This window comes from Heterodontus francisci, chromosome 2, assembly GCF_036365525.1.
Source record: "Heterodontus francisci isolate sHetFra1 chromosome 2, sHetFra1.hap1, whole genome shotgun sequence".
NCBI lineage: Eukaryota > Metazoa > Chordata > Chondrichthyes > Heterodontiformes > Heterodontidae > Heterodontus > Heterodontus francisci.
In genome coordinates this window covers 78767576-78795046 of record NC_090372.1, presented here as the reverse complement: position 1 = coordinate 78795046, position 27471 = coordinate 78767576, and the positions used below count along the sequence as shown (strand labels likewise).

Sequence of the window (27471 nt, the reverse complement as noted above, 5' to 3'; positions counted from 1 at the left end):
TTTCCTTGTTTGACCTCCCCAAATGCATCACCTCACACTTCTCCAGGTTGAATTCCATTTGCCACTTTTCTGCCCATCTGATCAGACCATCAATATCTTCCTGCAGCCTACAGCTATCCTCCTTGCTATCTACCACATGGCCAATCTTTGTGTCGTCTGCAAACTTCTTGATCATGCCCCCTACATTTACATCCAAATCGTTAATATATTACCACAAGAAGCATGGGACCCAGTGCTGAGCCCTGCAGAACCCCACTGGAAACAGCCCTCCAGTCACAAAAACACCCACCAACAATTACCCTTTGTTTCCTGCCACTGAGCCAATTTTGTATCCATCTTGCTGCATTTCCCTGGATCCCATGCGATTTTTTTTTAAACCAGTCTGCCATGTGGGACCTTCTCAAAAGCCTTGCTAAAATCCATGTAGACCACATCAACTGTACTACTCTCATCGATCTTCCTTGTTACTACTTCAAAAAATTTGATCAAGTTGGTCAGACAACATCTTTCCTTAATAAATCCATGCTGACTGTCCTTAATTAATCCATGCCTTTCTAAGTGACAGTTTACCCTGTCTCAGAATTGATTCCAATAATTTGCCCACTACTGAAGTTAGACTGACTGGCCTGTAATTATTCGGTCTATCCCTCGCTCCCTTCTTAAACAGAAGTACAACATTAGCAGTTCTCCAATCCTCCGGCACCACACCTGTATCCAGTGAGGACTGGAGAATGATGGTCAGACCTTCTGCTATTCCCTTTCTTGCTACTTCTAACAGTCTAGGGTACATATCATCCGGCCCTGGTTATTTATCAACTTTCGAGAATGCTAATCCCATTAATACTTCCTCTCACCCTATGTTCATCGCATCCAATACTTCACACCTCTCTTCCTTAACTACAATATCTGCATCATCCTCCTTTTTTCTGAAGACAGACTCAAAGTATTCATTAACAATACCAACACACAGGTGACCTTTTTGGTCTTTTATGGGCCCTACTTTTTCCTTAGTTATCCTCTTACTCTTAATATATTGATAAAACATCTTTGGGTTCAGCTTGATTTTGCTTGCCAATACTTTCATGCCCTCTCTTAGCTTTTCTAATTTCCTTTTTGATTTCACTTCTCCACTTTCTATACTCCTCTCAGCTTTCTGTAGTATTGAGTTCTCGGTGTCGGACATAAGCTTTCCTTTTCTGCCTCATCTTATCCCATAAGCTCCTTGACATCCGTGGGGCTTTAGATTTGGCCGTCCCACCCTTTTTTTTTTGTGGGAACATGTTTACTCTAAACCCCTCGAATCTCCCCTTTGAATGCCTCCCACTGCTCTGACACTGATTTACCTTCAAATAGCTGTTTCCAGTCCACTTTCACTAAATCACTCCTCAACTTGGTAAAATTGGCCTTGCTCCAACTGAGGACTCGAACCCCTGGTCTATCTCTGTCCTTTTCTATAAAGATGTTAAAACTCACCGAATTATGATCACTACCACCAAAATGCTCTCCACTGCCACTCCTTCCTCCTGCCCATCTTCATTTCCTAAATCTAAGTCTAAAACTGCACCCTCTCTTGTTGGACTTGCAACATTCTGGCCAAAAAAGTTCTCTTGAATGCACCTCAAGAATTCTGCTCCCTCAATTCCTTTCACAATAAAACTATCCCAGTTAATATTGGAGTAGTTAAAATCTCCTGTTACTGCCCTATTGTTCTTGCACTTCTCAGAGATTTGCCTACATATCTGCTCTTCTATCTCCCTCTGACTGTTTGGGGGTCTATAGTACACTCCCAGCAATGTGATTGCCCCTTTTTTCTTCCTTCGCTCGATCCATATGGCCTCATTTGATGAACCTTCCAGCATATCATCTCTCCTCACAGCTGTAATTGTTTCTTTGACCAAAACTGCCACTCCCCCTCCTTTTTATCCCCCTCCCTATCACATATGAAAACCCTGTAACCAGGAACATTGAGCTGCCATTCCTGTCCCTTAAGCCATGTTTCTGTAAAAGCTATATCATCATACTGCCACGTGTCTATCTGTGCCCTCAGCTCATCTGCTTTATTTGCTCTACTCCTTGAATTGAAATAGATGCTCATAAGCACTGCCAAACTCTGTTTTTTATTTTCTAACTTTTGTTTCCTCTGTTTTCCAGACTCATCCAGTAATTTTCTACCTTCCATTTTCATTTCTGATTTTGTCCCAACTGAATCTACCCTCAGGTTCCCATCCCTTAGTTTAAACCCTCCCCAACAGCACTAACAAATGTCCTGCAAGGAACTCAGTCCTGGCTCTGTTCAGGTGCAACCTGTCCGGCCTGTACAAGTCCCATCTCCCCCAGAGCCGGTCCCAATGTCCCAAGAATCTAAAGCCCTCCCTCCTGCACCATCTTTCCAGCCACGCATTCATCTGACTATTCTTCTATTCCTGTAATCACATGCGTGTGGCACTGGGAGTAATCCAGAGATTACTACTTTTGAGGTCCCGCTTGCTAAGTTCTTACCTAGCTCCCTAAATTCTGACTGCAAGTCCACATCTCTCTTTCTACCTATGTCATTGGTTCCGATGTGGACCATGACTGCTGGCTGTTCACCCTCCCCCTTCAGGATGCTCTGCAGCCGTTCAGTGATATCCTTGATCCTGGCACCAGGGAGGCAACACACCATCCTGGATTCATGTCTGCAGCCACAGAAACGCCTGTCTGTTCCACTGACTATTGAATCACTTATTACTATGGCTCCTCCAGTCTTTCCTGTACCCTCCTGTGCAGCTGAGCCACCCGTGGTGCACTGGACTTGGCTCTGGCTGTACTCCCCAGGTTAACCATCACTCTCATCAGTATTTAGAACTGAATACCTGTTGAAGAGTGATATGCACTCACAGGTGTTCTGCACTACTTGCCTGATTCTTTTTGAGTGCCTGGCAATCACCCATTCCCTCTCTCCAAGCATACTCTTAAGCTGTGGGATGATCACATCTATAAACATACTGTAGGGGGAAAATTGTGGCCGATGCAGCTAAATAAATATACACATATATACAAGATGAAAGTGTCGCCACATGTTGTTACAAAATGGAGTATTTACCCAAGGCATTGTGGGACAGGTTAGTTAGCTTGCAGCCTTGAGCATGGTGCTGCTTCGCACAGGCAATTAGGCTGACCAAAGAGGGCCCCTCATATCAGTGCATAAGACAGCTGCTCTGTCTAATTGCAGACTGCACAAAGCAGCTAGGAAAGCAGGCCTGACAGAGGTAGAAAGATTCATTGTGAAGACTCAAGGATAGTTGATAAGGGAGCCTGGTAAACATCCTGAGATAGTCAGGGGTGTACCACGAGCTATCCCCACAACCACATGATACCTAATTAGTAATCTTATTGGTAATCAATGTAATGTATGTAATCAATAACTGTTATGATTGGATTGTGTCCAGCCGGGATGGGCTGAGTAACTGTATATCTGTTGTGGATTTTCCTTTGTTCAGTGAAGAAGCGCATGGTAAGCCCAGCGTCCTACTTCCCACCAGTGTAAAATAATAGCCTTTGACGATTGGAACCGACCCGAGCATCGAGTGGTTCATTTTAGTCAATTCCACTCTAACAATTGGCATAGTCGGCAGGATCAGGTGTAAGTCAGCTCTTCTGTAATCCCGCGCCTGAGCCTGAATTAAGAGGACTTAGTCCCATGTGACTGCCAGGATAAGTTGGCTGGAGCCTGATCCCGAACTTAGGATGAACAGGATATCGAAGAGCGCCCACCATCAACGGAGTACTGGGTGAGTATATTTACTCATTTTCCCCGGGACCGGGTGGTGGTGTTCAGCGACTAGGATATCCAAATTGCAGAGGGGTCTGACCAGTCACCAAACGGTGGTAGGCAGCTCATTAGAACGCGTTATCGGGTATTGTATGAGTTACCATAAGTTTGTTGTAAAGTTGTGATAGGCTTGTGACCCAATAGTCGGTGGAGTTGACAGTTCACTACAAGTCGCTTTGGGGTTAGTTTACTACAAGTCACGGACCTCAGAGTAGACTGACAGGTGGACCTCTGAGAGTGGACTGTTACTAGTTCACTAGAAGTCATGGACCTCTGAGAGTGAATAGTTCACTACAAGTCGCGCTGGGGTTAACTACTACAAGTCACGGACCTTTGAGAGTAGACTGACAGGCGGACCTCTGAGAGTATACAATTATTGTTCATTACAAGTCGCACTGGGGATAGTTACGACAAGTCGCGGACCTCGGAGAGTAGACTGAAAGGCGAACCTCTGAGAGTAGAGTAAAAAACAGTGCTGATCCTACCCAAGTACGGCCAATGAAAAAGCAGAGCTCGACCGGGGACCGGAGGGGTCCCTTACGTGCCATTTGGCTGTTAAGAACCAGAAATTTATTGATAAGATGATTTAATCTAATTGGAATCCCCACGATCCTGCCACAAAACAAAGGGAGTGGTGAAAAAAAGAAGAAAAGCATTCACTAAGTTTATGGCAGAGTGACATAAAAGACTATGTTTTAGAGTAAAAAACAAGTTACTGTGTCTTTTGATTCAAATGTGTGAATGTTGGAAGCTTCGACGAATGAATTGAACGTCCCTGGGATGTACAGCTTGTGTTCTGTAGAATTGACTGTTGTTAACTCTTTGTTGTCTGGCTTTAATGTTGAAAGCATGAGTCTATTAAGTTGTTTGGAATTGAATGAGTGTGAAAAGTGATTGTTGAGTGTGTGCATTTTAATTTAAGATTGTACACCCAGGAATGGGATATAAACTTGAATTATATTTTAAGTTAAAGTTTTATTTATTTTTTTAAGTTGGTTTTGCAACTGTGAAAAGGCAATGAACAATCTTTTAAAGAGATAAGCTTCAGACTTGAAGGTCTGTCTGGCAGAAATCCAATTTGAAGTTTAAAACACTACTTTAATTGGAAACTCTGCTATTGCTTTATTTTGCAGTCTGAACTTGAAGACATGTTTTACTGACAGTTTTTAAGTAGCAAATGTCAAAAAATTGGATAAGCAAAGGAGATATGGGAAAGATTAAAGTTTGTGTAAGGAGCTGGTGTTAAGTATTTTGTTGTAAGAATATTAAATAACTTTTTCTTTAGTTTTTGGTTTTATTACAGTCATTTGAAAGGCGTCTGAAGAAAGAACAAGAAAAATGATGTAATTCACCTATCTTTTTAAAAAAAAGCACGTGCTATTCTGTCATGTGTGTAGTTGCTAAGTATTATAAGTTAATAAGGCTGAATTAAATTTATACTGTTAAGGTTAACTAACCTGTTAAATTAAGGAAAACTTTTCAATGTTTATTGACGTGAACTGGAACTTGGAATCATCTTGGTCGTATAATAAAAATCCTTGGATTAGAAACCTCCTACAAAAGATGCTAAAAGTTTGTAAACAATTGGAGTTTCATCTAAAATGCTGTCTTTCCTGATGGAGATGGTTTCCTTTGAAGTTGATAATGTTTCTAAAGATTTTATTGTTTTAAAATCCTAAGGATACCAAAAAAACTTTTAAAATGGAGTTTAGTTCTTTTCGTTAAGGAAAAAAAAGGGGTCCTTAAAGAGAATGCTTTGCTCTACCCCCTTGGAGACAAGCAAAGAAATTAACCTTGCTGCAGCTATCAATGAGACAAAGTGCTTGAGAAGGATAGTTGCAAGCACTTCTGTTTTTAATTTAAAAAAATGCAGTATCACCAAGTCTGGGCATAAGAAATTGGAATCGATAAACAAAATTAAATTGATATGAGTGGTTATTTAAAGCACTCAAAGGGAAACTTACTGTTATTTGAATTTGGAATAATCGGAGATGTCGAAAATCCAGTTTAATTTGGCAAGTTATTTAAGGAATTAAAATGTCACCTAAGGTAAAACAAAAACAAACAATATATAGTAATGCCTGGAATCAAACGTAAATGTTTGATTTCTGTTTTAAGGAATTATGAATATTGATTGTAAAGGTTCTCCAGGGGTCAAAATGAAATAAAATTATAAATAATGGGAATTGGCAATTAGATCTGGCTGATGCAAGAGCTAATAAAGGAATTCTGGGGATAAGCAAATGGTGAAATTTGAATTCAAACAGCTGAATTAATATAGTGTGGAATTTCCAAGAAGCCTAGAATTTTCCAGTGAAAGTCAGGAAAGTGTAGATAAGACTGGCAATTGATAGTTTTCTCTTGGAGATATGAGTTTTTAAAGAGAGCTACATTTGAAAGTCTGGCCATTTTTGATCTTTTGATAAGATCACCTGAGAGATGAGAATGTGTGGCATGACATTGGGATACCAGTGTAGGTGTGCAGATGTGATTTGTTGCATGCAGAGCAACTAACATGCAAAATACATGGTGAAAAAACATGAAATTGTGCCTGTGTTGATCAATGTCTCAGGTATCCGGATGTCAGAGTATTGTTCAGAACAGGCTAAGAATATGTATAGTATGTTAGCCACTGTAATATTGCGACAAGCTGCTGATACCACAGGGGCCACAAGGATAAGGGGGCATAACCCATTTCATAGATACAAGAGGAAAAAAATATTAAATGATGAAGTAACAGGGATCAATACAGGGGCTTCTTTAATCAATTCTTTAGATACACAAGGGGTAAACGAGAATGTGGAACAACTCAAGAGTTATAAGGGAGCTCATAATTCAAGCTGAGGGGGCCCAATCAAACAGGTTTGGGGCAGAGAACAATGGAAATACAATCAAATGGGACAGCGGTGCTGGAGACCCATGCCGAAACCATTAATGATTAGGACGCCGGACCCGGCAGGGACAATTGTGCCACGCTTATGGACTGTGGATGGTGGAACAAATGAGACACAACCTTGATCAGCTCCAAAAGGTGGGGAGGTACCAGATTTGATTGACAGGGCAATACCTCCCTCCGATATTATCTGACAGAGACTTTGCAAGGTCGGGGTACCAGGGAAATGGAAAGTACTGCGTGTCCACCACTGAAACATCATACTGCTACGGAGGTTTACGCTGTCCCATACCATACCCAGACTTCTGTTTTACCTCTCAATGACCAGTCACTATAGGACAAGCCCGGATAATTTAGATCAGCAGTGGGGGCTGGAAACCATTAATGCAACTGATCAGCTCCACGATCACCTCCAGGATTATAAAGAGTCAGAGCAAGCCCCAATCCCACACATAGATGAGAAATTGAGTAGATTACGGGACAAAGTAGGTCACTCAGTGAAGCTTTACCATCAGTTAAAAAGAAAGTTAAAGGTTCTCAAGGACGACAGACAGAGGGGGCGCAAGAGAGAGCGACAGCGAGCGAGACAGAGCGAGAGAGAGAGAGCGCGAGAGAGAGAGCGCGAGAGAGAGAGAGAGAGCGCGAGAGAGAGAGAGAGAGCGCGAGAGAGAGAGAGAGAGCGCGAGAGAGAGAGCGCGAGAGAGAGAGCAAGAGTGAGAGTGAGAGCGAGTGTGAGAGCGAGCGACAGAGAGAGAGTGAGCGACAGAGAGAGCGAGCGACACAGAGAGAGCGAGCGACACAGAGAGAGCGAGCGACACAGAGAGAGCGAGCGACACAGAGAGAGCGAGCGACACAGAGAGAGCGAGCGACACAGAGAGAGCGAGCGACACAGAGAGAGCGAGCGACACAGAGAGAGCGAGCGACACAGAGAGAGCGAGCGACACAGAGAGAGAGAGAGAGGTAGAGCGAGCGAGAGACAGAGAGAGCGCGAGAGGGAGCGAGAGACAGAGAGAGCACGAGAGGGAGCGAGAGAGAGCGCGCGCGAGAGAGAGAGAGCGCGAGAGAGCGCGAGAGAGCGAGAGAGCGCGAGAGAGCGAGAGGGCGCGAGAGAGCGAGAGGGCGCGAGAGAGCGAGCGAGCGAGCGAGAGAGCGCGACAGACAGAGGGGGCGACAGACAGAGGGGGCGACAGACAGAGGGGGCGACAGACAGAGGGGGCGACAGACAGAGGGGGCGACAGACAGAGGGGGCGACAGACAGAGGGGGCGACAGACAGAGGGGGCGACAGACAGAGGGGGCGACAGACAGAGGGGGCGACAGACAGAGGGGGCGACAGACAGAGGGGGCGTGCGAGAGAGAGAGCGCGCGAGAGAGAGAGCGCGCGAGAGAGAGAGCGCGCGAGAGAGAGAGCGCGCGAGAGAGAGAGCGCGCGAGAGAGAGAGCGCGCGAGAGAGAGAGCGCGCGAGAGAGAGAGCGCGCGCAAGAGAGAGAGCGCGCAAGAGAGAGAGCGCGCAAGAGAGAGAGCGCGCAAGAGAGAGAGCGCGCAAGAGAGAGAGCGCGCAAGAGAAAGAGAGAGAGAGAGAGCGAGAGAGAGCGAGCGAGACAGAGCGAGACAGAGAGCGCGAGAGAGAGCGTGAGAGAGAGAGCGCGAGAGTGAGCGAGAGAGAGCGCGCGAGCACGACAGAGAGAGAACGAGCGACAGAGAGCGAGCGAGCGACAGAGAGAGAGCGAGCGAGGTAGAGCAAACGACAGACAGAGAGAGCGCGAGAGAGAGCGAGCGAGAGAGCGAGCGAGAGTGAGCGAGCGCGACAGAGAGAGAATGAGTGACACAGAGAGAGCGAGCGACAGAGAGAGAGAGGTAGAGCGAGCGACAGACAGAGAGAGAGAGAGAGAGCGAGAGCAAGAGAGAGCGAGCGAGACAGAGAGCGCGAGAGAGAGCGTGAGAGAGAGCGCGAGAGTGAGCGAGAAAGAGCGCGCGAGCACGACAGAGAGAGAACGAGCGACAGAGAGAGAGCGAGCGACAGAGAGAGAGAGCGCGCGGAGAGAGCGCGCGGAGAGAGAGAGCGCGCGATAGAGAGAGAGCGCGCGCAGAGAGAGAGCGCGCGCAGAGAGAGAGCGCGCGCAGAGAGAGAGCGCGCGCAGAGAGAGAGCGCGCGCTAGAGAGAGAGAGAGAGCGAGAGCAAGAGAGAGCGAGCGAGACAGAGCGAGACAGAGAGCGCGAGAGAGAGCGCGAGAGTGAGCGCGAGAGTGAGCGCGAGAGTGAGCGAGAAAGAGCGCGAGAGTGAGCGAGAAAGAGCGCGAGAGTGAGCGAGAAAGAGCGCGAGAGTGAGCGAGAAAGAGCGCGAGAGTGAGCGAGAAAGAGCGCGAGAGTGAGCGAGAAAGAGCGCGCGGGCACGACAGAGAGAGAACGAGCGACAGAGAGAGAGCGAGCGACAGAGAGAGAGAGGTAGAGCAAGCGACAGACAGAGAGAGCGCGAGACAGAGCGAGCGAGCGCGACAGAGAGAGAATGTGCGACACAGAGAGAGCGAGCGACAGAGAGAGAGGTAGAGCGAGCGACAGACAGAGTGAGAGAGAGCGAGCGAGAGACAGAGAGAGCGCGAGAGAGCGCACAGAGAGAGAGCGCGCGCAGAGAGAGAGCGCGCGCAGAGAGAGAGCGCGCGCAGAGAGAGAGCGCGCGCAGAGAGAGAGCGCGCGCAGAGAGAGAGCGCGCGCAGAGAGAGAAAGCGCGCGATAGAGAGAGCGTGAAAGAGAGAGAGCGCGAGAGGGAGCGAGAGACAGAGAGAGCACGAGAGGGAGCGAGAGAGAGCGCGCGCAGAGAGACAGCGCGAGAGAGAGAGAGAGCGCGAGAGAGAGAGAGCGCGAGAGAGAGAGAGCGCGAGAGAGAGAGAGCGCGAGAGAGCGAGCGAGCGAGAGAGAGCGCACGAGATGGAGCGCGCGGAGAGAGAGAGCGCGCGGAGAGAGAGAGCGCGCGGAGAGAGAGAGCGCGCGCAGAGAGAGAGCGCGCGCAGAGAGAGAGCGCGCGCAGAGAGAGAGCGCGCGCAGAGAGAGAGCGCGCGCAGAGAGAGAGCGCGCGCAGAGAGGGAGCGCGCGTAGTGAGGGAGCGCGCGCAGTGAGAGAGCGCGCGCAGGGAGAGAGCACGCGCAGGCAGAGAGCGCGCGCAGGCAGAGAGCGCGCGCAGGCAGAGAGCGCGCGCAGGCAGAGAGCGCGCGCAGGGAGAGAGCGCGCGCAGGGAGAGAGCGCGCGCAGGGAGAGAGCGCGCGCAGGGAGAGAGCGCGCGCAGGGAGAGAGCGCGCGCAGGGAGAGAGCGCGCGCAGGGAGAGAGCGCGCGCAGGGAGAGAGCGCGCGCAGGGAGAGAGCGCGCGCAGAGAGAAAGCGCGCGATAGAGAGAGCGTGAAAGAGAGAGAGCGCGAGAGAGAGAGAGCGCGAGAGAGAGAGCGCGAGAGAGAGAGAGCGAGCGAGAGTGAGTGCGCGCAGAGAGAGAAAGCGCGCGATAGAGAGAGCGTGAAAGAGAGAGAGCGCGAGAGGGAGCGAGAGACAGAGAGAGCACGAGAGGGAGCGAGAGAGAGCGCGCGCAGAGAGACAGCGCGAGAGAGAGAGAGCGCGAGAGAGAGAGAGAGCGCGAGAGAGAGAGAGCGCGAGAGAGAGAGAGCGCGAGAGAGAGAGAGCGCGAGAGAGAGAGAGCGCGAGAGAGAGAGAGCGCGAGAGAGAGAGAGCGCGAGAGAGCGAGCGAGCGAGAGAGAGCGCACGAGATGGAGCGCGCGGAGAGAGAGAGCGCGCGGAGAGAGAGAGCGCGCGGAGAGAGAGAGCGCGCGGAGAGAGAGAGCGCGCGCAGAGAGAGAGCGCGCGCAGAGAGAGAGCGCGCGCAGAGAGAGAGCGCGCGCAGAGAGAGAGCGCGCGCAGAGAGAGAGCGCGCGCAGAGAGGGAGCGCGCGTAGTGAGGGAGCGCGCGCAGTGAGAGAGCGCGCGCAGGGAGAGAGCGCGCGCAGGCAGAGAGCGCGCGCAGGCAGAGAGCGCGCGCAGGCAGAGAGCGCGCGCAGGCAGAGAGCGCGCGCAGGGAGAGAGCGCGCGCAGGGAGAGAGCGCGCGCAGGGAGAGAGCGCGCGCAGGGAGAGAGCGCGCGCAGGGAGAGAGCGCGCGCAGGGAGAGAGCGCGCGCAGAGAGAAAGCGCGCGATAGAGAGAGCGTGAAAGAGAGAGAGCGCGAGAGAGAGAGAGCGCGAGAGAGAGAGCGCGAGAGAGAGAGAGCGAGCGAGAGTGAGTGCGCGCAGAGAGAGAGAGCGCACGAGAGAGAGAGAGCGCACGAGAGAGAGAGCGCACGAGTCAGAGAGAGAGAGAGTGAAAAAGAGAGAGCGAGGCAGAGCGAGACAGAGCGAGACAGAGCGAGACAGAGCGAGAGCTGAAGCGGGACTGCGACAGGCAGAGAGAGCGAGCGAGGGAGCGACAGAAAGAGAGAGAAAGAGTGACAGAAAGAGAGAGAGAGGGAGAAAGAGCGACAGACAGAGAGAGAGAGAGAGACAGACAGACAGAGAAAACGAGAGAGCGAGAGCGCGAGAGAGAGAGCGAGAGCGCGAGAGAGAGCGCGAGAGCGCGAGAGAGAGCGCGAGAGCGAGAGAGAGCGCGAGAGCGAGAGAGAGCGCGAGAGCGAGAGAGAGCGCGAGAGAGAGAGAGCGCGAGAGAGAGAGAGCGCGAGAGAGAGAGAGCGCGAGAGAGGGCGACAGACAGAGGGGGCGACAGACAGAGGGGGCGACAGACAGAGGGGGCGCGAGAGCGAGAGCACGCGATAGAGAGAGCGTGAAAGAGAGAGAGCGCGAGAGAGAGAGAGCGAGTGCGCGAGAGTGAGCGAGCGAGAGAGAGAGAGCGAGAGTGAAAGCGAGAGTGAGAGCGAGAGTGAGAGCGAGAGTGAGAGCGAGAGTGAGCACGACAGAGAGAGAGAGAGAGCGACACAGAGAGAGAGAGCGACACAGAGAGAGCGAGCGACACAGAGAGAGCGAGCGACACAGAGAGAGCGAGCGACACAGAGAGAGCGAGCGACACAGAGAGAGCGAGCGACACAGAGAGAGCGAGCGACACAGAGAGAGCGAGCGACACAGAGAGAGCGAGCGACACAGAGAGAGCAAGCGACACAGAGAGAGAGAGAGAGGTAGAGCGAGCGACAGACAGAGAGAGAGAGAGCGAGCGAGAGACAGAGAGAGCGGGAGAGCGAGCGAGAGACAGAGAGAGCGCGAGAGCGAGCGAGAGACAGAGAGAGCGCGAGAGGGAGCGAGAGACAGAGAGAGCACGAGAGGGAGCGAGAGAGAGCGCGCGCAGAGAGAGAGCGCGCGAGAGAGAGAGCGCGCGAGAGAGAGAGCGCGCGAGAGAGAGAGGGCGAGAGAGAGAGAGCGCGAGAGAGAGAGGGGGCGACAGACACAGGGGGCGACAGACACAGGGGGCGACAGACACAGGGGGCGACAGACACAGGGGGCGACAGACACAGGGGGCGACAGACACAGGGGGCGACAGACACAGGGGGCGACAGACACAGGGGGCGACAGACACAGGGGGCATGCGAGAGAGAGAGAGCACGAGAGAGAGAGAGCGCAAGAGAGAGAGCGCGCGAGAGAGAGAGAGAGAGAGCGAGAGAGAGAGCGAGAGCGAGCGAGAGCGAGAGCGAGAGCGAGCGAGCGAGACAGAGCGAGACAGAGAGCGCGAGAGAGAGCGCGAGAGAGAGAGCGCGAGAGAGAGAGCGCGAGAGAGAGAGCGCGAGAGAGAGAGCGCGAGAGAGAGAGCGCGAGAGAGAGAGCGCGAGAGAGAGAGCGCGAGAGAGAGAGCGCGAGAGAGAGAGCGCGAGAGTGAGCGAGAGAGAGCGCGCGAGCACGACAGAGAGAGAACGAGCGACAGAGAGAGAGCGAGCGACAGAGAGAGAGCGAGGGAGAGCAAGCGACAGACAGAGAGAGCGCGAGATAGAGCGCGAGAGAGAGCGAGCGCGAGAGAGAGCGAGCGAGAGAGCGAGCGAGCGAGAGAGCGAGAATGAGCGACACAGAGAGAGCGAGCGACAGAGAGAGAGGTAGAGCGAGCGACAGACAGAGAGAGAGAGAGCGAGCGAGAGACAGAGAGAGCGCGAGAGAGCGCACGAGATGGAGCGCGCGGAGAGAGAGAGCGCGCGGAGAGAGAGAGCGCGCGGAGAGAGAGAGCGCGCGCTGAGAGAGAGCGCGCGCTGAGAGAGAGCGCGCGCTGAGAGAGAGCGCGCGCAGAGAGAGAGCGCGCGCCGAGAGAGAGCGCGCGCCGAGAGAGAGCGCGCGCAGAGAGAGAGCGCGCGCAGAGAGAGAGCGCGCGCAGAGAGAGAGCGCGCGCAGAGAGGGAGCGCGCGCAGAGAGGGAGCGCGCGCAGAGAGGGAGCGCGCGCAGTGAGAGAGCGCGCGCAGGGAGAGAGCGCACGCAGGGAGAGAGCGCGCGCAGGGAGAGAGCGCGCGCAGGGAGAGAGCGCGCGCAGGGAGAGCGCGCGCGCAGGGAGAGAGCGCGCGCAGGGAGAGAGCGCGCGCAGGGAGAGAGCGCGCGCAGGGAGAGAGCGCGCGCAGGGAGAGAGCGCGCGCAGAGAGAGAGCGCGCGCAGAGAGAGAGCGCGCGCAGAGAGAGAGCGCGCGCAGAGAGAGAGCGCGCGCAGAGAGAGAGCGCGCGCAGAGAGAGAGCGCGCGCAGAGAGAAAGCGCGCGCAGAGAGAAAGCGCGCGCAGAGAGAAAGCGCGCGCAGAGAGAAAGCGCGCGATAGAGAGAGCGTGAAAGAGAGAGAGCGCGAGAGAGAGAGCGCGAGAGAGAGAGAGCGAGCGAGAGTGAGTGCGCGCAGAGAGAGAGAGCGCACGAGAGAGAGAGAGCGCACGAGAGAGAGAGAGCGCACGAGAGAGAGAGAGCGCACGAGAGAGAGAGAGCGCACGAGTCAGAGAGAGAGAGAGTGAAAAAGAGAGAGCGAGACAGAGCAAGACAGAGCGAGACAGAGCGAGACAGAGCGAGAGCTGAAGCGGGACTGCGACAGGCAGAGAGAGCGAGCGAGGGAGCGACAGAAAGAGAGAGAAAGAGTGACAGAAAGAGAGAGAGAGGGAGAAAGAGCGACAGACAGAGAGAGAGAGGGAGACAGACAGACAGAGAAAACGAGAGACAGAGCGCGAGAGAGAGAGCGAGAGCGCGAGAGAGAGAGCGAGAGCGCGAGAGAGAGAGCGAGAGCGCGAGAGAGAGAGCGAGAGCGCGAGAGAGAGAGCGAGAGCGCGAGAGAGAGCGCGAGAGCGAGAGAGAGCGCGAGAGCGAGAGAGAGCGCGAGAGCGAGAGAGAGCGCGAGAGAGAGAGAGCGCGAGAGAGAGAGAGCGCGAGAGAGAGAGAGCGCGAGAGGGGGCGACAGACAGAGGGGGCGACAGACAGAGGGGGCGACAGACAGAGGGGGCGACAGACAGAGGGGGCGACAGACAGAGGGGGCGACAGACAGAGGGGGCGACAGACAGAGGGGGCGACAGACAGAGGGGGCGACAGACAGAGGGGGCGACAGACAGAGGGGGCGACAGACAGAGGGGGCGCGAGAGCGAGAGCACGCGATAGAGAGAGCGTGAAAGAGAGAGAGCGCGAGAGAGAGAGAGCGAGTGCGCGAGAGTGAGCGAGCGAGAGAGAGAGCGAGAGAGAGAGAGCGAGAGTGAAAGCGAGAGAGAGAGCGAGAGTGAGAGCGAGAGTGAGAGCGAGAGTGAGCACGACAGAGAGAGAGCGAGCGACACAGAGAGAGCGAGCGACACAGAGAGAGCGAGCGACACAGAGAGAGCGAGCGACACAGAGAGAGAGAGAGAGGTAGAGCGAGCGACAGACAGAGAGAGAGAGAGCGAGCGAGAGACAGAGAGAGCGGGAGAGCGAGCGAGAGACAGAGAGAGCGCGAGAGCGAGCGAGAGACAGAGAGAGCGCGAGAGCGAGCGAGAGACAGAGAGAGCGCGAGAGGGAGCGAGAGACAGAGAGAGCGCGAGAGGGAGCGAGAGAGAGCGCGCGCAGAGAGAGAGCGCGCGAGAGAGAGAGCGCGAGAGAGAGAGAGCGCGAGAGAGAGAGAGCGCGAGAGAGAGAGAGGGCGAGAGAGAGAGAGGGCGACAGACAGAGGGGGCGACAGACAGAGGGGGCGACAGACAGAGGGGGCGACAGACAGAGGGGGCGACAGACAGAGGGGGCGACAGACAGAGGGGGCGACAGACACAGGGGGCGACAGACACAGGGGGCGACAGACACAGGGGGCGACAGACACAGGGGGCATGCGAGAGAGTGAGAGCACGAGAGAGAGAGAGCGCAAGAGAGAGAGCGCGCGAGAGAGAGAGAGAGAGAGCGAGAGAGAGAGCGAGAGCGAGCGAAAGCGAGAGCGAGCGAGCGAGACAGAGCGAGACAGAGAGCGCGAGAGAGAGCGCGAGAGAGAGCGCGAGAGAGAGCGCGAGAGAGAGAGCGCGAGAGAGAGAGCGCGAGAGAGAGAGCGCGAGAGAGAGAGCGCGAGAGAGAGAGCGCGAGAGAGAGAGCGCGAGAGAGAGCGCGCGAGAGAGAGCGCGCGAGCACGACAGAGAGAGAACGAGCGACAGAGAGAGAGCGAGCGACAGAGAGAGAGCGAGGGAGAGCAAGCGACAGACAGAGAGAGCGCGAGATAGAGCGCGAGAGAGAGCGAGCGAGAGAGCGAGCGAGCGAGAGAGCGAGCGAGCGACACAGAGAGAGCGAGCGACAGAGAGAGAGAGAGAGGTAGAGCGAGCGACAGACAGAGAGAGAGAGAGCAAGCGAGAGACAGAGAGAGCGCGAGAGAGCGCACGAGAGGGATCGCGCGCACGAGAGGGATCGCGCGCACAGAGAGAGCGCGCAGAGAGAGAGCGCACGCAGAGAGAGAGCGCGCGCAGAGAGCGCGCACAGAGAGAGAGCGCGCGATAGAGAGAGCGCGCGCAGAGAGAGAGCGCGCGCAGAGAGAGAGCGCGCGCAGAGAGAGAGCTCGCGCAGAGAGAGAGCGCGCGCAGAGAGAGAGAGAGAGAGAGAGAGCGAGAGCGAGAGAGAGCGAGCGAGACAGAGAGCGCGAGAGAGAGCGCGAGAGAGAGCGCGAGAGAGAGCGCGAGAGAGAGCGCGAGAGAGAGCGCGAGAGAGAGCGCGAGAGAGAGCGCGAGAGAGAGCGCGAGAGAGAGCGAGAAAGAGCGCGCGAGCACGACAGAGAGAGAACGAGCGACAGAGAGAGAGCGAGCGACAGAGAGAGAGGTAGAGCAAGCGACAGACAGAGAGAGCGCGAGAGAGAGCGAGGGAGCGACAGAAAGAGAGAGAAAGAGTGACAGAAAGAGAGAGAGAGAGGGAGAAAGAGCGACAGACAGAGAGAGAGAGAGAGACAGACAGACAGAGCGCGAGAGAGAGAGAGCGAGTGCGCGAGAGTAAGTGAGTGAGCGAGAGCGAGCGCGCGTGAGAGAGAGAGAGAGCGAGAGAGAGAGAGAGAGAGCGAGAGAGAGAGAGCGAGCGAGACAGAGCGAGCGAGACAGAGCGAGCGAGACAGAGCGAGCGAGACAGAGCGAGAGTGGAAGCGGGACCGCGACAGGCAGAGAGCGAGCAAGGGAGCGACAGAAAGAGAGAGAAAGAGCGACAGAAAGAGAGAGAGAGAGGGAGAAAGAGCAACAGACAGAGAGAGAGAGCGAGAGACAGACAGACAGAGAAAGCGAGAGAGAGAGTGCGCGAGAGAGAGAGAGCGAGAGAGCGAGCACGAGAGCTCGCGAGAGCGAGAGCACGAGAGAGAGAGTGCGCGAGAGCAAGAGAGAGCGAGAGCGCAGCAGACGGAGCGAGAGCGCGGCAGACGGAGTGAGCGAGACAGAGAGCAAGAGACAGAGAGAGCGACAGAGAGGGGGAGAGAGTGAGCGACAGAGACAGAGAGAGGGAGAGAGAGCGACAGCGACAGAGAGATGGAGAGAGAGCGACAGACAGAGCAAGAGAGCGACAGACAGACAGACAGAGCGAGAGAGAGAGCACGCGAGAGAGCGAGCGCGCATGAGAGAGCGCGAGCGAGAGAGCGCGACAGACGGAGCGAGAGCGCGACAGAGCGAGCGAGAGACAGAGAGAGGAAGAGGGTGAGCGACAGAGAGAGGGAGAGAGACAGCGACAGAGAGAGGGAGAGAGATAGCGACAGAGAGAGGGAGAGAGACAGACAGACAGTGCGAGAGAGAGAGCGCGCGCAAGAGCTAGAGAGCGCGAGAGCGAGAGAGCGCGAGAGCGAGAGCGCGACAGACGGAGCAAGAGCGCGACAGGCGGAGTGAGCGAGAGAGAGAGCGAGAGAGAGTGAGAGACGGGGAGAGAGGGCGACAGAGAGAGAGGGCGACAGAGAGAGAGGGCGTCAGAGAGAGAGGGCGTCAGAGAGAGAGGGCGACAGCGACAGACAGAGAGGGAGAGAGAGCGTGACAGAGAGGGGGAGAGAGAGCAACAGCGACAGAGAGAGAGCGACAGACAGACAGAGAGAGAGCGACAGAGAGCGCGACAGCGACAGAGAGCGCGACAGCGACAGAGAGCGCGACAGAGAGAGAGAGAGCGACGGCAACAGAAAGCGCGACAGAGAGAGAGAGCGACAGACAGAGAGTGCGCAACAGGGAGAGAGAGAGCGCGCGAGAGAGAGAGCGAGAGACAGAGAGAGAGCGACAGCGACAGCGCCAGACAGAGAGAGAGAGAGAGCGCGGCAGAGAGACAGAGTGCGCGCGAGAGCAACAGACAGAGCGCGCGTGAGAGCAACAGAGAGAGCGAGAGCCCGACAGACAGAGAGAGCGACAGACAGAGAGAAAGAGAGAGCGAGACAGAGAGAGAGAGAGAGTGCGACAGACAGAGAGAGAGAGAGTGCGACAGAGAGAGAAAGAGAGAGCGATAGACAGAGAGAGAGAGAGTGAGAGAGAGCACGACAGACAGAGAGAGGGAGTGTGACAGAGAGAGGGAGTGTGACAGACAGAGAGAGAGAGCGACAGAGAGAGAGAGAGAAAGAGAGCGCGACAGAGAGAGAGAAAGAGAGCGCGACAGAGACAGAGAGAGAGAGCGACAGAGACACAGAGAGAGAGCGCGACAGACAGAGAGAGAGAGCGACAGCGACAGACAGAGAGAGAGAGAGAGCGCGACAGAGAGAGAGAGAGAGAGAGCGCGACAGAGAGAGAGAGAGAGAGCGCGACAGAGAGAGGGAGTGCGACAGAGGGAGAGAGAGAGAGCGTCAGAGGGAGAGAGAGTGAGCGACAGAGGGAGAGAGAGTGAGCGACAGAGGGAGAGAGAGTGAGCGACAGAGGGAGAGAGAGTGAGCGACAGAGGGAGAGAGAGAGTGAGAGAGAGAGAGAGAGAGTGCGACAGCAAGAGAGAGAGAGAGAGCGCACGACAGACAGAGAGAGAGAGAGAGTGCGACAGACAGAGAGAGAGAGTGACAGACAGAGAGAGAGAGAGCGAACGCAACAGACACAGAGGGAGAGAGCGAGTGCGACAGAGAGAGAGAGAGTGAGAGAGAGAGCGCGACAGACAGAGAGAGAGAGTGCGACAGACAGAGAGAGTGCGACAGACAGAGAGCGCGACAGTGACAAAGCAAGAGAGTGACAGACAGAGAGAGAGAGAGAGAGCGAACGCAACAGACACCGAGAGAGAGAGAGAGCGAGTGCGACAGACAGAGAGAGAGAGTGAAAGAGAGAGTGCGACAGACAGAGAGAGAGAGTGAGAGAGAGCGCGACAGAGAGAGAGAGAGCGCGACAGAGACAGAGAGAGAGAGAGAGCGCGACAGAGAGAGAGAGTGAGAGAGACAGCGCGACAGAGAGAGGGAGTGCGACAGAGGGAGAGAGAGAGAGCGACAGAAGGAGAGAGAGTGAGCGACAGAGGGAGAGAGAGAGTGAGAGAGAGAGAGAGAGAGAGAGAGAGAGAGAGAGAGAGAGTGCGACAGCAACAGAGAGAGAGAGCGCACGACAGACAGAGAGAGAGAGTGACAGACAGAGAGAGAGAGAGAGAGCGAACGCAACAGACACAGAGGGAGAGAGCGAGTGCGTGCGCGCGAGAGAGTGAGGCGAGCGAGCGAGAGCGAGCGCGAGAGAGAGAGAGAGAGAGAGAGAGAGCGAGCGAGACAGAGCGAGCGAGACAGAGCGAGCGAGACAGAGCGAGAGTGGAAGCGGGACCGCGACAGGCAGAGAGCGAGCGAGGGAGCGACAGAAAGAGAGAGAAAGAGCGACAGAAAGAGAGAGAGGGAGAAAGAGCAACAGACAGAGAGAGAGAGCGAGAGACAGACAGACAGAGAAAGCGAGAGAGAGAGTGCGCGAGAGTGAGCACGCGAGAGAGAGAGAGCGAGAGCGCGGCAGACGGAGCGAGAGCGCGGCAGATGGAGTGAGCGAGACAGAGAGCAAGAGACAGAGAGAGGGAGAGAGAGAGCGACAGAGAGAGGGAGAGAGTGAGCGACAGAGACAGAGAGAGGGAGAGAGAGCGACAGCGACAGAGAGATGGAGAGAGAGCAACAGACAGAGCGAGACAGCGACAGACAGACAGAGCGAGAGAGAGAGCACGCGAGAGAGCGAGCGCGCATGAGAGAGAGCGCGAGCGAGAGCGCGACAGACGGAGCGAGAGAGCGCGACAGACGGAGCGAGAGAGCGCGACAGACGGAGCGAGAGCGCGACAGACGGAGCGAGAGCGCGACAGACGGAGCGAGAGACAGAGAGAGGAAGAGGGTGAGCGACAGAGAGAGGGAGAGAGACAGCGACAGAGAGACAGCGAGAGACAGACAGACAGAGCGAGAGAGAGAACGCGCGCAAGAGCGAGAGAGCGAGAGTGCGCGAGAGCGAGAGCGCGACAGGCGGAGTGAGCGAGAGAGAGAGCGAGAGACAGAGAGAGGGAGAGAGAGGGCGACAGAGAGAGAGGGCGACAGAGAGAGAGGGCGACAGAGAGCGAGCGCGCATGAGAGAGAGCGCGAGCGAGAGAGCGCGACAGACGGAGCGAGAGAGCGCGACAGACGGAGCGAGAGAGCGCGACAGACGGAGCGAGAGAGCGCGACAGACTGAGCGAGAGCGCAACAGACGGAGCGAGAGCGCAACAGACGGAGCGAGAGCGCAACAGACGGAGCGAGAGACAGAGAGAGGAAGAGGGTGAGCGACAGAGAGAGGGAGAGAGACAGCGACAGAGAGACAGCGAGAGACAGACAGACAGAGCGAGAGTGCGCGAGAGCGAGAGCGCGACAGGCGGAGTGAGCGAGAGAGAGAGCGAGAGACAGAGAGAGGGAGAGAGGGCGACAGAGAGAGAGGGCGACAGAGAGAGAGGGCGACAGAGAGAGAGGGCGACAGCGACAGACAGAGAGGGCGACAGCGACAGACAGAGAGGGAGAGAGAGCGTGACAGAGAGGGGGAGAGAAAGCAACAGCGACAGAGAGAGAGCGACAGACAGAGAGAGAGAGAGAGCGACAGACAGAGAGAGAGAGCGACAGACAGAGAGAGAGAGAGAGAGCGACAGACAGAGAGAGAGCGACAGACAGAGAGAGAGAGAGCGACAGACAGAGAGAGAGAGAGAGAGAGCGACAGAGAGAGAGAGAGCGACAGAGAGAGAGAGAGAGCGACAGTGACAGAAAGCGCGACAGAGAGAGAGAGTGACAGACAGAGAGTGCGCAACAGAGAGACAGAGAGCGAGAGACAGAGACAGAGAGAGAGCGACAGCGCCAGACAGAGAGAGAGAGAGCGCGGCAGAGGGAGAGAGTGCGCGCGAGAGCGACAGACAGAGAGAGCGACAGACAGAGAGGGAGTGAGCGCGACAGAGAGAGAGAAAGAGAGAGCGACAGAGAGAGAGAGAGAGCGTGACAGAGAGAGAGAGCGCGACAGACAGAGAGAGAGAGCGATAGACAGAGAGAGAGAGAGTGAGAGAGAGCACGACAGACAGAGAGAGGGAGTGTGACAGAGAGAGGGAGTGTGACAGACAGAGAGAGAGAGCGACAGCGACAGAGAGAGAGAGAGAGAGAGAGAGCGCGACAGAGAGAGAGAGAGAGAGAGAGCGCGACAGAGAGAGAGAGAGAGTGCGACAGAGAGAGAGAGAGAGAGAGAGCGCGACAGAGACAGAGAGAGAGAGCGCGACAGAGACAGAGAGAGAGAGCGCGACAGACAGAGAGAGAGCGACAGCGACAGACAGAGAGAGAGAGAGAGAGAGCGCGACAGACAGAGAGAGAGAGAGACAGCGCGACAGAGACAGAGAGAGAATGCGCGACAGAGAGAGGGAGGGCGACAGAGGGAGAGAGAGAGAGCGACAGAGGGAGAGAGAGTGAGCGACAGAGGGAGAGAGAGTGAGCGACAGAGGGAGAGAGAGAGTGAGAGAGAGAGAGAGAGAGAGTGAGAGAGAGAGAGAGAGAGAGTGCGACAGCAACAGAGAGAGAGAGCGCATGACAGACAGAGAGAGAGAGTGCGACAGACAGAGAGAGAGAGTGACAGACAGAGAGAGAGAGAGCGAACGCAACAGACACAGAGGGAGAGAGCGAGTGCGACAGACACAGAGAGAGAGTGAGAGAGAGAGCGCGACAGACAGAGAGAGAGAGTGAGAGAGAGAGCGCGACAGACAGAGAGAGAGAGTGACAGACAGAGAGAGAGAGAGCGAACGCAACAGACACAGAGGGAGAGAGCGAGTGCAACAGACAGAGAGAGAGAGTGAGAGAGAGAGCGCGACAGACAGAGAGAGAGAGTGCGACAGACAGAGAGAGAGAGTGCGACAGACAGAGAGAGAGAGTGCGACAGACAGAGAGCGCGACAGTGACAGACAAAGCGAGAGAGTGACAGACAAAGCGAGAGAGAGAGAGCGAACGTAACAGACACCGAGAGAGAGAGAGCAAGTGCGACAGACAGAGAGAGTGAAAGAGAGAGTGCGACAGACAGAGAGAGAGCGCGACAGAGGGAGTGCGACAGAGGGAGAGAGAGAGAGCGACAGAAGGAGAGAGTGAGCGACAGAGGGAGAGAGAGAGTGAGAGAGAGAGAGAGAGTGCGACAGCAACAGAGAGAGAGAGCGCACGACAGATGGAGCGAGAGCGCGACAGACGGAGCGAGAGCGCGACAGACGGAGCGAGAGACAGAGAGAGGAAGAGGGTGAGCGACAGAGAGAGGGAGAGACAGCGACAGAGAGACAGCGAGAGACAGACAGACAGAGCGAGAGAGAGAACGCGCGCAAGAGCGAGAGAGCGAGAGTGCGCGAGAGCGAGAGCGCGACAGGCGGAGTGAGCGAGAGAGAGAGCGAGAGACAGAGAGAGGGAGAGAGAGGGCGACAGAGAGAGAGGGCGACAGAGAGAGAGGGCGACAGAGAGAGAGGGCGACAGAGAGCGAGCGCGCATGAGAGAGAGCGCGAGCGAGAGAGCGCGACAGACGGAGCGAGAGAGCGCGACAGACGGAGCGAGAGAGCGCGACAGACGGAGCGAGAGAGCGCGACAGACGGAGCGAGAGCGCGTCAGACGGAGCGAGAGCGCGACAGACGGAGCGAGAGACAGAGAGAGGAAGAGGGTGAGCGACAGAGAGAGGGAGAGTGCGCGCGCAAGAGCGAGAGAGCGAGAGTGCGCGAGAGCGAGAGCGCGACAGGCGGAGTGAGCGAGAGAGAGAGCGAGAGACAGAGAGAGGGAGAGAGAGGGCGACAGAGAGAGAGGGCGACAGAGAGAGAGGGCGACAGAGAGAGAGGGCGACAGCGACAGACAGAGAGGGCGACAGCGACAGACAGAGAGGGCGACAGCGACAGACAGAGAGGGAGAGAGAGCGTGACAGAGAGGGAGAGAGAAAGCAACAGCGACAGAGAGAGAGCGACAGACAGAGAGAGAGAGAGAGCGACAGACAGAGAGAGAGAGCGACAGACAGAGAGAGAGAGAGAGCGACAGACAGAGAGAGAGAGAGAGAGCGACAGACAGAGAGAGAGAGAGCGACAGACAGAGAGAGAGAGAGCGACAGACAGAGAGAGAGAGAGAGAGCGACAGAGAGAGAGAGAGAGCGACAGCGACAGAAAGCGCGACAGAGAGAGAGAGCGACAGACAGAGAGTGCGCAACAGAGAGACAGAGAGCGAGAGACAGAGACAGAGAGAGAGCGACAGCGCCAGACAGAGAGAGAGAGAGCGCGGCAGAGAGAGAGAGTGCGCACGAGAGCGACAGACAGAGAGAGCGACAGACAGAGAGGGAGTGAGCGCGACAGAGAGAGAGAAAGAGAGAGCGTGACAGAGAGAGAGAGAGAGAGCGCGACAGACAGTGAGAGAGAGAGTGCGACAGACAGAGAGAGAGTGAGACAGAGAGAGAAAGAGAGAGCGATAGACAGAGAGAGAGAGAGTGAGAGAGAGCACGACAGACAGAGAGAGGGAGTGTGACAGAGAGAGGGAGTGTGACAGACAGAGAGAGAGAGCGACAGCGACAGAGAGAGAGAGAGAGAGAGAGAGAGCGCGAGAGAGAGAGCGCGACAGAGAGAGAGAGAGCGCGAGAGAGAGAGCGCGACAGAGAGAGAGAGAGAGAGAGAGGAGCTTGCGACAGAGAGAGAGAGAGAGCGCGACAGAGACAGAGAGAGAGAGAGCGCGACAGAGACAGAGAGAGAGAGCGCGACAGAGACAGAGAGAGAGCGACAGCGACAGACAGAGAGAGAGCGACAGCGACAGACAGAGAGAGAGAGAGAGAGCGCGACAGACAGAGAGAGAGAGCGCGACAGACAGAGAGAGAGAGAGAGCGCGACAGAGACAGAGAGAGAGAGACAGCGCGACAGAGACAGAGAGAGAAAGCGCGACAGAGAGAGGGAGGGCGACAGAGGGAGAGAGAGTGAGCGACAGAGGGAGAGAGAGTGAGCGACAGAGGGAGAGAGAGAGTGAGAGAGTGAGAGAGAGAGAGAGAGAGAGTGCGACAGCAACAGAGAGAGAGAGCGCATGACAGACAGAGAGAGAGAGAGTGCGACAGACAGAGAGAGAGAGTGACAGACAGAGAGAGAGGGAGCGAACGCAACAGACACAGAGGGAGAGAGCGAGTGCGACAGACAGAGAGAGAGAGTGAGAGAGAGAGCGCGACAGACAGAGAGAGAGAGTGAGAGAGAGCGCGACAGACAGAGAGAGAGAGTGAGAGAGAGAGCGCGACAGACAGAGAGAGAGAGTGCGACAGACAGAGAGAGAGAGTGCGACAGACAGAGAGCGCGACAGTGACAGACAAAGCGAGAGAGTGACAGACAAAGCGACAGAGAGAGAGCGAACGTAACAGACACCGAGAGAGAGAGAGCAAGTGCGACAGACAGAGAGAGAGAGTGAAAGAGAGAGTGCGACAGACAGAGAGAGAGTGAGAGAGAGCGCGACAGAGAGAGAGAGAGCGCGACAGAGGGAGTGCGACAGAGGGAGAGAGAGTGAGCGACAGAGGGAGAGAGAGAGAGTGAGAGAGAGAGAGAGAGAGTGCGACAGCAACAGAGAGAGAGAGCGCACGACAGACAGAGAGAGAGAGAGTGCGACAGACAGAGAGAGAGTGACAGACAGAGAGAGAGAGAGCGAACGCAACAGACACAGAGGGAGAGAGCGAGTGCGACAGACAGAGAGAGAGAGTGAGAGAGAGAGCGCGACAGACAGAGAGAGACAACGACAGACGGAGAGCGCGACAGTGACAAAGCGAGAGAGTGACAGACACAGAGAGAGAGAGAGAGAGAGAGCGAGTGCGACAGACAGAGAGAGAGTGAAAGAGAGAGTGCGACAGACAGAGAGAGAGAGTGAGAGAGAGAGACAGCGACAGACAGAGAGCGACAGAGAGCGCGCACGAGAGCGACAGACACAGAAAGAGAGAGGGAGCGAGCGACAGACAGAGAGAGAGCGAGAGAGAGAGAGTGACAGAGGGAGAGAGAGAGAGAGAGCAACAGAGGGCGAGAGAGTGATAGTGAGAGAGAGCGACAGAGAGAGCGACAGAGAGAGCGCGAGAGAGAGGGCGCGAGAGAGAGGGCGCGAGAGAGAGGGCGCGAGAGAGAGGGCGCGAGAGAGAGGGCGCGAGAGAGAGGGCGCGAGAGAGAGAGCACGAGAGAGAGAGCGCGAGAGAGAGAGCGCGAGAGAGAGAGCGCGAGAGAGAGACAGAGAGAGAGAGAAAGAGCGACAGAAAGAGAGAGAGAGAGGGAGAAAGAGCGACAGACAGACAGAGAAAGCAAGAGACAGAGCGCGGGAGAGAGAGCACGCGAGAGAGAGCACGCGAGAGCGAGAGAGAGAGAGAGCGAGCACGAGAGCTCGCGCGAGAGGGAGAGAGAGCGAGAGCGCGGCAGACGGAGCGAGAGAGATAGAGAGCAAGAGAGAGAGAGAGCGAGAGAGAGAGAGTGCGACAGAGAGAGAGAGAGAGTGCGACAGAGAGAGAGCGACAGACAGAGAGAGAGTGACAGAGAGAGCAACAGAGAGAGAGCGACAGCGACAGAGAGTGCGCAACAAGGAGAGAGAGAGCGTGCGACAGAGACACAGAGAGAGAGAAAGAGACAGAGAGAGCGACAGCAACAGAGAGAGAGCGCGCGTGAGAGCAACAGAGAGGGTGAGAGAGCGAGAGCCCGACAGACGGAGCGAGAGCGCGACAGACAGAGAGAGCGCGCGACAGACAGAGCGCGCGACAGACAGAGCGCGCGACAGACAGAGCGAGAGAGAGAGAGAGCGTGACAGAGAGAGAGAGAGAGAGAGCGAGACAGAGAGCGAGAGCGCGACAGACAGAGAGAGAGTGCGAGAGCGCGACAGAGAGAGAGAGAGCGTGAGAGAGAGAGCGTGACAGACAGAGAGAGAGAGCGACAGCGACCGCGACAGAGAGAGAGCGCTGCGCGAGTTGCGACAGAGAGAGCGCGCGAGAGCGTAGAGCGCGCGGAGGGCGACAGACAGAGGGCGGGCGCGACAGACAGAGGGCGAGGCGCGACAGACAGAGGGAAGGCGCGACAGACAGAGGGAAGGCGCGACAGACAGAGGGAAGGCGCGACAGACAGAGGGAAGGCGCGACAGACAGAGGGAATGCGCGACAGACAAAGGGGAATGCGCGACAGACAGAGAGGGAGAGAGCGCGACAGAGAGAGAGAAAGAGAGAGCGATAGACAGAGAGAGAGAGAGCGTGACAGGACAGAGAGAGCGCGAGACAGAGAGAAAGAGAGAGTGCGACAGACAGAGACAGAGAGTGAGAGAGAGAGCGAGAAAGAGAGCGAGAGAGAGAGCGAGAGAGAGAGCGAGAGAGAGAGCGAGAGACAGAGAGTGACAGCGACCGCGACAGAGTGAGAGTGCGCGCGTGCGCGCGAGAGCGACAGAGAGAGCGCGCGAGAGCGCCAGACAGAGGGAGGGCGCGACAGAGGGAAGGCGCGACAGACAGAGAGAGCGCGAGAGAGCGAGAGAGCGCGAGAGAGCGAGAGAGCGCGAGAGAGCGAGAGAGCGAGAGAGCGCGAGAGAGCGAGAGAACACGAGAGAGCGAGCGCGCGAGAGAACACGAGAGAGAGAGCGCGCGAGAGAGCGACAGACAGAGAGCGCGTGAGAGCAACAGAGAGAGCGAGAGCCCGACAGACGGAGCGAGACAGACAGAGAGAGCGCGACAGAGAGAGGGAGAGAGCGCGACAGAGAGAGGGAGAGAGCGAGACAGAGAGAGGGAGAGAGCGAGACAGAGAGAGGGAGAGAGCGATAGACAGAGAGAGGGAGAGAGCGATAGACAGAGAGAGGGAGAGAGCGATAGACAGAGAGAGAGAGTGATAGACAGAGAGAGAGAGAGCGTGATAGAGAAAGAGAGAGAGAGTGCGACAGACGGAGAGAGAGAAAGAGTGCGACAGACAGAGAGAGGGAAAGCATGCGACAGACAGAGAGAGGGAAAGCGTGCGACAGACAGAGAGAGTGAGAGAGCGCGAGAGAGGGAGAGCACGCGAGAGAGAGAGCACGAGAGCGCGAGAGAGAGCGCGAGAGAGAGCGCGGGCGAGAGAGCGGGCGAGAGAGCGGGCGAGACAGAGAGAGAGAGCGCGACAGACAGAGAGAGGGAGTGCGACCGACAGAGAGAGGGAGTGCGACCGACAGAGAGAGAGAGAGTGCGACAGACAGAGAGAGAGAGAGAGTGCGACAGACAGAGAGAGAGAGAGAAAGAGAGAGACTGAGACAGAGAGAAAGAGAGAGCGATAGACAGAGAGAGAGAGAGAGAGAGTGAGAGAGAGCACGACAGACAGAGAGAGGGAGTGTGACAGAGAGAGGGAGTGTGACAGAGAGAAGGAGAGAGCGACAGAGAGAGATGGAGAGCGACAGAGAGAGATGGAGAGCGACAGAGAGAGATGGAGAGCGACAGAGAGAGAGAGAGAGAGAGAGAGCGACAGAGAGCGCGACAGAGAGAGAGGGCGACAGACAGAGAGTGCGCAACAGGGAGAGAGAGAGCGCGCGACAGAGAGAGAGAGACAGAGAGAGAGAGAGAGCGACAACGACAGACAGAGAGAGAGAGCGCGCGCGAGAGCGACAGACAGAGCGCGCGTGAGATCAACAGAGAGAGCGAGAGCCCGACAGACGGAGCGAGAGCACGACAGGGAGCGCGACGGACAGAGAGCGCGACGGACAGAGAGCGCGACGGACAGAGAGCGCGACGGACAGAGAGCGCGACGGACAGAGAGCGCGACGGACAGAGAGCGCGACGGACAGAGAGCGCGACGGACAGAGAGCGCGACAGACAGAGAGCGCGACAGACAGCGAGCGCGACAGACAGCGAGCGCGACAGACAGCGAGAAAGAGAGAGCAATAGACAGAGAGAGAGAGAGAGAGCGTGACAGACAGAGAGAGAGAGAGAGCGAGACAGAGAGAGAGAGAGAGTGCGACAGAGAGAGAGAGTGAGAGAGAGTGCAACAGACAGAGAGAGAGTGAGAGAGAGCG

General features: G+C 56.0%; 2 protein-coding genes across 6 annotated transcripts in view; one reads left to right on the top strand and one right to left on the bottom strand.

Moving 5' to 3' along the window:
• Nucleotides 1-27471, bottom strand: part of plekha8 (pleckstrin homology domain containing, family A (phosphoinositide binding specific) member 8) — a 127508-nt gene that overhangs the window by 51385 nt on the left and 48652 nt on the right. The window lies entirely within an intron of this gene.
• Nucleotides 6338-25731, top strand: LOC137351818 (negative elongation factor E-like; the record flags this gene model as incomplete). Its single annotated transcript, XM_068016686.1, has 4 exons — nucleotides 6338-6445; nucleotides 21018-21077; nucleotides 23868-23897; nucleotides 25651-25731. Coding segments are annotated over exons 1-4 (279 nt in total), but the record flags the coding sequence as incomplete, so codon positions are not given.